At 38.8% G+C, this 10,000-nt stretch overlaps 1 protein-coding gene across 10 annotated transcripts in view; it reads right to left on the bottom strand.

Moving 5' to 3' along the window:
- The window catches only part of LOC113804877 (uncharacterized), a 44,707-nt gene that overhangs the window by 18,943 nt on the left and 15,764 nt on the right, over positions 1-10,000 (bottom strand). For 4 of the 10 annotated variants that reach the window (XM_070125855.1, XM_070125859.1, XM_070125860.1 and 1 more), the window contains 2 exons: positions 7,487-7,583; positions 1-4,556 (listed from right to left, as the gene is read on the bottom strand). The exon at positions 1-4,556 is cut by the window's left edge and continues 38 nt beyond it. In XM_070125855.1, the coding sequence (XP_069981956.1) occupies positions 1-4,508 (4,508 nt within the window). In that variant the 5' untranslated portion in view covers positions 4,509-4,556; positions 7,487-7,583. The remainder of the gene's footprint in view (positions 4,557-7,486; positions 7,584-10,000) is intronic. The other 6 variants (XM_070125862.1, XM_070125857.1, XM_070125863.1 and 3 more) reach the window with 2 other exon arrangements.

The raw sequence follows: 10,000 nt of genomic DNA, 5'->3' as shown, positions 1-10,000 counted from the left end.
TGACTCAGTCTCTCCAATTCTTTATTCTCTATATCTCTCTTCCATTCATCCACGCTTTCTGATTTGGGAACTAAAGCTACTGTATTAGAACGGGAGGTTTGTTCAGCTCTGGGATTTAAGACTGAAGTGGGCCCATTGGTGGCACTAACGTCAGCCGAGGCACCAGGAAGGTCTGATATGCCACTGGCTGTGGATAGCAAGGATTCACTGTGTTGAGCTTCAATGTTCTCAAAGTCTTTGGCTTCAATCAGTTCAAAAGTTCCTGAACCTATGGACATTGACCGCTTTCTCTGTTCGGTGTACAGAATTCCTCCCTTGATGAGTGCCTCTGAACTTTCTGTGGTTTCAAGACTGCTAGCAGAAGCTACACTACACTTTGTATTATTAGTCTGAACTGTACTGTTTTGGAAGTTTGCATTGGAAGTCGTGTTCGTGACAGAGGTTGAGGTTTTTGTGGCAGTTACTGAGAAGACGCTGGGGGTCCATGGCTTTTTCTTTGGGGTCTCATTCTTCACTCTATGCTTCTCTATTTTCTCTATTTCCGCCAGGGCTGCCATTTCGTCGAATTTCGCAATGGCAGAAACAATGTCCTTGTCTTTCAATATTTCTACTTTCTGATAAGGCTTAGGAACTTCCTTCATGACCTTCTGCGACCTCGGCAGTTCTGGGCTGTTGCTTCCCGAGTTGAAGCTTTCAAATAACTGTGCCCTGCCGCTGACATTTCCAAATGATCTTCGACGAGTAACTTTTGGCTTTTCTTTGCTTATTTGGCATATCTGTTCCATCTGATTGAAAACACTAATCGCACTCCTTACGGCACCGCTAGGTTTCATTACCTGAGGTTTGGTGTAGCTTTTGGCATAGAAAGTTTTGTCTGCTTCCTCTGGCGTCCTGCTCTTCTCCTCGCTTCTTGGACTTTCTTGGGAATTTTGCGCGACTATCTGATCATTGTTTCTTGAGCTACATCCATTTTCCTCGGTATTTTTGTTTTTATTCTTATTCTTGGTTTTCTTTTTTTCTTTGGTGTTTTTTTTAACTTCCTGATCAGCGATATTTGTTTCGTTGTTCACTGGTTCTGACTCGCTTCCTTCTTGAAATTTAGCGAGTCTTAATTTCCTAACTTCATCTATATCTATATCCTTTGCAGCGTTCCCACTAGCAACTACTTTCATGTGAAATAATTCATAAGACGCCCTTATTTCCTCTTCGGTGAAAGCGCTTCCAAATTTCTTTGTCTTTGGTTTTGCACCCTGCTGCTTTTCTCCAGAGACTGAGGCAGAAAAGGCATTCTGAGCGCTACTGCTTCTTGATATTTTACCATATGACGCCTCTGCTTGTGGTAGATTCGCCTCTTCCGAAACTGGACGATATTCCCCCCCGTCTGTCGGGTCATTCTGGTTCCTTACGTGTTCATCAAAAGTTCTGAAATATTTCTGTAGCTCTACTTCCCAATTGATGTCCCTTCTGTTTTTTCCTGTAGGATCCTGGTCTCTAGTAGGCGACACACCCTCGTTGCCAGCAGCCTCTTCTCCAGTAATATTTGGTGTCCTCGCGTTCACACCGTCTTCGTGAATCACTGTTACTGGACTCTCGCTCGAGCCCGTGTGAGGGGAACTCAGATGCTCCGATGACACGGATTTCCCATCTTCATCCACTCGTTTTGGATTTGATGGTCTTCTCTTCATGCATGCCTCGCACTGCAGTCTCCACGGAAGATTTATCAATGTGCAGGTTTCACAGACCCACTTCAGTTTGCGCTCATTGTTTTCATTAATTTCAATAGGCATTGGCGGCACATTACCGGAGGTTGCTTTGCCCTGCCAGAAATCGAAGCATTCTCTGTCTCTGAAAAAGGACAATTCAGCTTTTATCTTGTTTGCTCTCCTCTTATCTGAATATCTTATAGCTTCTTCTTCTTCCTGTTTTCTGATGTTTTCGATTTCTTCTCGCACGTCTGCTATCTCCTGTATGATCTCTCTGGCATCGGAAGAATTCAGCCGGAATTCATAGTTCGCTTCGCTGATCGCCTCTTCGTGCAAGGAGTCAGTTTTCCTTCTCCCGGCGACCGACATTGGCATGGACACATCCTCGTATATTTCATCTCCTGGTGTTGTCGCAGTCGATGTCATGGACTCGGATGTTTCCAGAATAGTAGACACATCAGGGGAAAAGAAATTGTTCATTCTGAGTCCGAAATTCTTGCTCTGTCTGCGAAAAGGACCAAACACATCAGATAAGTCCAGCCCGGGGTTTTCCTCTTCACTCTCTTCGCCCCTTGTCTGCTTTCGGTTTTCCACGCGGCGTAAAGCATTTGGCGAGTTTTTAGGCTTAACGTCAACAGAGGTTCTCGAGTCTTTGGCAAGCTGATAGAATAACTCGGCATCAATGACAGCTCTCTGCAGGGGCGATTCCCGCGCTCGACCAGGGGAACTAGGTGGCTCTGGACTGCCTGTGAATAGATCAGGTAAACTATCACACTCCAAAGAATTTCGTAGACTTTCTAAATCCAGGGGGAATAAATCGTTCCCACTGTAGTTGTCGTCTAAGGAATGATTACCATTAATTTTCTCCACTCTGAGCGTAGACTGCTTGGAGTAGCTCTCAGGTAGCGTACCGACAGGTTCATTTTTAGGGTAGTTGTCTTGGCTTTCATTTCTTCCCACATACCATAGCCTTGAAGGACCGGATTCTTCTTGGCCAGTTGAAGCAGAGTGTTCTTGTCCGGGCAAGAAATCCCTTTGTGTGAGAATACGTGGTTCACTTGCCTTGTAAAACTTACTATCGTAATCAGCCTTCTGCGCCCTTTTTTCCTCTAACTCTCGCTGCATTTGTTCCGAAGCAGCTCTGTCCAGCTCACTTATGCTTGCCAACAGAGAGACTTGTGACTGCCTCTTTTCTTTCTTTTCCTCTTCTTTTGTTTTTGTGGGAGATTCTTTGGCATCAGTTTTATTTTTGTTTTTCTGAAAAGTTCCCGTTAGGTTCAGCTTCCGCGAGAACTGGATTTCAGGCATCCAACTATCGTAGACTTTTTCCTTTTTCACTGACGTCTTGGGCTCTTTGCTGTCATTTTCCTTCTTTTTCCTCTTATACCAAGGACGAGGTGTGAGAGTGGATTTACTGTCATCAGAAACACATGAGCTTGATGTAGATCTAACAGTGCTGTGGAGAGCAGAATTCGCACTGCTGCTGTGGGACTGAAGTGTGGAAATTGAGGACAAGGACTGAGATAATGAACTGGTGCTAGAAACACTATCGGTTGGTCGACCACCTGAACTAGACCCGTCAGCAGAGTGGAGTTTCACCCCTTTCTCTGATTCTGCTCTTTTGTCTTGGTTCTCTTCCTTAAATCTCTGAGCGACTGCTTGCACGGGAGGAGGCGGAGCTCTTCTTTTAGTCTTTCTGCAAATCAGCCCTTCACTTTTTGACTTCTGAAGCCTCCTCCCTTCCGGAACATCTGTCGTAGAACCAGTAACCGGTATGAGGTCCCTGGAAGGCAAACTGGTGTAGCTTTTTATGGATCCAGATTCACTTGACTTGGGCGAACCAGGTGGCTGAGGCGCAGGCCTCTTCTTTCGCATGGATGAGGGTCTTGACGAGCCTTCTCTCACGGATGAGTCGACGGATGAACCACTTATGGCAGACACTCGACTGTTTCTCTTAGAGTCTGACTTTAATCTGCTAAGAGAGGATTCTTTGGAAAAGAGTTTATACTTGCGCGAAGTAACAGCCTGAGATTGTATACTGCAAGGAGTTAAAATTTCCTTCTGGTTACCAGCACTTTTGCTTCTCATAATGGGTATGTAAGCAAAACTACTTGTCGCACTGGTTAAGCTACTAAGACTTTCACTGCTGTTAATGCTAATCTTGTCAACAGAACCAAACCTTCTTTTGTCTCGATTTCTAAACCATTTGAATATATTTAGAAAGCCATTGGATTTCTGTTTCTGTCGGGCTGCATACTGACTAGATAATTTGGCCATATCACAGGGGGCAGTACTCGTCTTAGTGGCACCAATCCTTTCGCCAGCGTTCGTCTGTCCTTCGCACCGAAGCGGGGAAAAGGGAGTCTGGATCCCAGGCTCTCCGTGCTGGGCCCTTCGCAACACGCTCTCGGGCGTACCTGAGGGGGTCGTGGATTTCCTAAGCGGTGAGTCGCCAGGGTAGGCGTGCGTGCCTCGGCCACCGACATCTTTGATTTCGCTTTTCGCTCGTCCTGAGTCACTGATTCCTACTTGCGTCCCATCGCCTGCCGTTCGTTCTAACCTGACATTACCTCTGTTTCCCTCTTGGTCAAAGTTATTTCGAGAGGTGTCCTGAGCCCCGGTTTGTGTAAGTCTCCCATCCAGAAATTCCTTCTTACTTGTGACTGTTGAGCAGGTGAGAGACGAAGAACAGACTGTTGAAGTATGTGAGTCAACAGAAGTGTGTGTACTGGTGACAGAAACAGAACTATTGCTACCGCCAGCGCCCACTGCGGCCTCACCCTTTTTCTTGTGTTTGCTTTCCATTCTAGCCAAAGAGGTGACCACATCCCTGTTACTCTCCAGTTCTGAGCCCTGAAAGGAAGGAAAATAACAATGTGGTTTTAATCGAGGTTCAGTATATATTATTTACGAAGATATATTTGATATAGAATCTACAGCATGCAATTTATTCATAACATCATTCATGTGCATGTGTCTAATATACTTTATGATCGATTTTGGCAATTCTAGTGATAAATTCAAACAAAATTTCTCATTTGATATCATTCCATGCCTTCATATGGACTTCAATTCAGAATAAATGAAGTTGACTGTACTGGAATAATTGTTATCCCCGTGCAAGAACAACAGAAGCCAGAGGTGTCACACTTACTTACTCCGAGAGGTCAAATATGATTGTATATTGTGTGGACCAAATGTAAATAGCCGTTTGACAACCCTAAGGACTCCATTTCCAGGTTTATTTATGCACCAAATTATTCTAAAAGACTACATACAATAACTTACCTTATTCTTGCGAGAGATTTTCTATAGTTACAATATTTTCGGGATAACTCGTCATAAACAACCATGATTAGAATTACTACTAATAATGGTAATAATGGTAAATATACTGATGTTGATTGTAATGACAAGGATGCTATAGTAATAATATTATCAATAAATAATGCAATAATTGTAAATAATCATAATAAAGATAATACAAGGCCTGACAGAAATCTCTCCAAACCGTCAAAAGAAAGAAAAAGAAAAAAAAAGTTACATCCTCGTTTCAATCCAGGGAAGCTTGTATCCATTTCTAAGTTAGCTGCCTAGCTCTCTCCACACATAACCAAGAAGTCTTTTTAATTCTGAAAAACTGTCCCAAAATCTTCTCCCTTTAAGAGTTCAATGACTGATAAAGAATATTAAGAGTTTTGTTACATTCGAAATCTTCCTTTTGAGAGTTCAACCAACGATAAAGAATATAAAGAGTTTTTCGTTACTCTCGAAATATTTTCCCTTACAAGTTCAACTACTTATAAAGAATATAAAGAATTTTTCGTTATTTTCGGAAACATTTCTCTTCAAGAATTCAACTGCGGATAAAGAATATAAACAGTTCTTCATTACTTTCGAAATCTTTTCCCTTCAAGAGTTCAACTATCGATAAAGAATATTAAGAGTTTTTCGTCACTTTCGGTGAATTTGTGGTCGACGTCGAACTGTCTGTTAACCGCACCCCCCACCCCCTTAAAAAAAAAAAAAAAAAAAAAAAAAGAAGAAGAAGAAGAAGAAGAAGAAGAAGAAGAAGAAGAAGAAGAAGAAGAAGAAGAAGAAGAAGAAGAAGAAGAAGAAGAAGAAGAAGAAGAAGAAAAAAATATATATATATATATGTGAACACGAAGAGGCCAGCTGTAGTGATCTCGGAAATGAATAATTCGATGACAATAAATACATAATAAATAGGAAAAAAAAAAAGAATTAAGAAGAAACCCATCAAAAATGTTTCCGGGATTGAGAAAACCGTTGGACTTGGCGTGTCCGAAGCGGTAAAAGTCACCCAAGTTAAAATGAGTAAATTTGGCATCAAGGAATTTAATCTTAAAACCACCTACATGTAAATGTCATTATCCTCATTGTCTTGATAAAGGATTTTCTTACCATATTAAGTAAATATCAAGTTGATTCATTATTATTATTGTCATTACATGCGCACTCACTGTAATTATCATCATAATCATTACTGTAATAATGCTAATCATAATCATTCCTAAAATTATTGACACTTTTCTAATTATTGTCATTTTCCTTTGTATCATGGTCATTATCAACATTATCAGGAATTATCACTTTCAACATCGCCATGAATATCTATTATCACACTCACATCATCAATTATTACAAGCACTATATCATTATTATCAACATATAATCATTACTCTTTATATTAAAAATTGCTATCATTATCATCGTCACAACAACCATTAGTGCAATTAATACTATAATTACCATCACTTTTACAATCATGTATACACTCGCCATTACTGTTAATAACATCACACTTTGTATTAATATTATCATCAGGATTCACTGTCATTACTGTCACTATCAATTAAGTGTCAGTTTAGTTATCAAGCGTTGTTATTATTATCATCATCGTTGTTATATCATAATGAATTCATAATTATTATCCTCATTTTGTTAATATTATTTTCACACTTTTTATATCTCTATTGTCAATAATATACTTTATATAACGTCATTACATCTTATTTCATTACATTATTTCATTACATCTTATTACATTATTTCATTACATCTTATTTATTATTATTATTTATTAGCTCACTTATTTCTTTCGTTATATTTAAAAATCACCTTACTACTACTCCCAATATTATAATGGCCATCACAATTCACTATCATTATGAACTTTGATAATATGTTAATTAATGTTCTGCATATTCACACCCGAACATATCATTGACATAACTGTAAAATTCAAAAAAAAAAAAAAAGTATTTAAAATTATTATTCCATTTCGAATATTTATGGAACGATGATTAGTCGTCTTTTTAAATAGAATTAATTTCATTTTGATTATATTTACTTTTGTTAATAGATCTGGAAAAAAAACACACACACAAAGGGCATTCTTTTCAATAAAAAATTCATTATGAAAAACGTGTCAACGTATCTTGAAAAACAAGAGAATAATAAGCAGACAAATAAAGAAGGAGAAAACGAAGAACAACAACAACAACAAAAAAAGGAGACGTAGAAGACGGAGAAGAAGAAGAAGAAGACGAAAAGGAAGAAGAAGAAGAAGAACACGGAGAAGAAGAAGAAGAAGAACACGGAGAAGAAGAAGAAGAAGAAGAAGAATTAGAAGAAGAAAAAGAAAAAGAAAAAACTAAATAAAAAGAAGAAAAAGAAAGAAAAAAAACAAAGAAAACATAAAACAGTATCCTTGTTATGAACACATTTAGGCGTTGCAAAAGCCACCCAACGGCACTCACTCAACTCACTGACTCGCGAGGTCGTCCTGCACGCCATCCCACGTGACCTCTTGTCCATGTGCCCAAAACTATTCAAATTCCTCACGTTTAATCATAACTGGGGAGGAAGAAATAAATAGAAAGATTAAGTAAACGGGGGAATCATGATAGCAGGAAGAATGTAATTACTTTTTGTTTTAGTTTTGTTATTTTCAAGCGTGTTAGGTAAATTGGGAAAAGAAAGGGAGGTGGGCAGGGGAGGGAAAGAAATTAAGAAAGTTAAAAAGAAATTAAAGATAATGGTTTCATTATAACAAACCCTGTTTTGAATGCACGGTTAGAATATAACACGTTTTTTTTTTTTTTTTTAAGAATGTCTACTTAGTAGGAGGGGGCAGTGAATTAATTTCAAAAGAGTAATAAACAAAACAAAAAAATATTGGGAATGCTCAGCAGAACTTTTTAACATACAAACTAACGAACAAGTATTAGGTGGGCTGAATTTCCAAGACCCCCCCCCCCCATCATCCAACTCAACCATTCAACTCTACATGTACGAATCACCAAACAAGTCCAAATAACTAATAAACAACCAAACAACAACTATCAAATAAGCAAAATAATAACAAATAAACAATTCCACGGGGATCATTCAAAAATATGAATGAGTGTTGAAACAAAGAGAACCAGCGTTTCTTGTAAATGTAGAAAAAAATGATAATAAATGAATAAATAAATAAATAAAAAACGTCAGAGTTAACCTAAGACCACAGAGAAATTCCGGAGCCGGGAAGCTCAACCGGTATTTGTTCAAATAAAAGGAGTCCTTTGTAATAGACTATATACTGTGGTATTTGATGACTACTGCATTTTTGAATACGATATGACATTGAAATTCACTTGTTCATTGTCAGATTCATAAACAAACACAAACACACACGCACGCACACACACATATAACCACCCACCCACCCACACACACACATATACCCTCACACATGCACTCTCTCTCTCTCTCTCTCTCTCTCTCTCTCTCTCTCTCTCTCTCTCTCTCTCTCTCTCTCTCTCTCTCTCTCTCTCTCTGTCTCAGACACAGACACACACACACACACACACACACACACACACACGCACACACACATACACACACACACACACACACACACACGCACACACACACACACACACACACACACACACACACACGTATGCCATCCACACGAACCCCATCTTTTTTCCCATTAATTTTCGCACCAACGAATACGAACATAACAAAATTCGCAAATAATTCATGCCACATCATACTTTCCTCTAATGATGCAAAGTTTGATTAATTAATTTCCGTAGTTTCACTTATTTACCAAACAGGAAACTGACAGAACGAAAACCATTTTAAAAGAATTTACCCTGAAATAGAATTCGCGTTCAAGTTTTCTTTTTATCTTTGCCAAAGAAAATGGACCGTAAGAGGACACACTTAACTTTTATGTGCGAAAAAGAGGTGGCGGAAGAATGCTACGTATTTACTATATTTTCTAAAAATGGTTTGTGAAACGTGATAAAAACAACAATTAAACCAGGAATGCCTTTTTCCTCCACTCATTTCTAAGGTGATTATTGAACTCATCAAAGTGGTTGTTAATCTAGCAGTTATTTCTGCTAGAAGTAAGATATATAAACCAATAATACCGATATAATTAGTATGAAAGTAATTCTTTTGATAGCCAATGTACTAACCAAACTATATATGATAAAGCATTATCAAATAATAATAATAATAATAATAAATAATGATGATGATAATGATAATAAAAATAACAGTAGCACTTTAGAAAAACGGTAATCCATGCTGGTATATTTTTTTTGTGTTTTGTCTCCACACTTTCTACGATTACATTCTTTTTAATCATTCCATTTTACCTACTCCTTCACAGCATAACTCGAGTCTTACTTGACCTTATTCCCCCCCTTCGCTTTGGTCCAACCTGACAGCAGCAAGACCTACACTAATCCTTGGTTCTTGGCAAGGGTCACGGCGGAAATACGTGGGGTTGAATAAGTAACTTTTCTCTGTAGAGTGTTCCCGAGATTTTTGAAACGAGGAGCTTCATCTTCACTTACTTACTGGCTTAGCGTTTATACTTCTCCTCCTCCTCCTCCTCCTTCTTCTTCTTCTTCTTCTCTCTCTCTCTCTCTCTCTCTCTCTCTCTCTCTCTCTCTCTCTCTCTCTCTCTCTCTCTCTCTCTCCCTCTTTTCGTTCGTGGTCAAAATCTGGTTAGGTATTTCTAAACTTAACACGACATATTTCAAAACTGAATAGGAAAGATTGAGTGAGGGAGACTAGGTTATTTCACCAAAGCTTGCCGTTTATAACCATACAACTATATACATTCTCTAGACAGCCGATATTATAACACCCTAATACCACGTGCTCGATTGATGACACATATTTAGCACAAGACGTAACACAGATTATTTAATTATTATCTAAAGAAAGGACGGCGTCAAGCGAAAGACTTTACACTGGAGAGTATT

Source organism: Penaeus vannamei, chromosome 9 (assembly GCF_042767895.1).
Source record: "Penaeus vannamei isolate JL-2024 chromosome 9, ASM4276789v1, whole genome shotgun sequence".
Lineage (NCBI taxonomy): Eukaryota > Metazoa > Arthropoda > Malacostraca > Decapoda > Penaeidae > Penaeus > Penaeus vannamei.
Note: the sequence above shows the minus strand (reverse complement) of the source record. Positions and strands in the feature narration are given on the sequence as shown.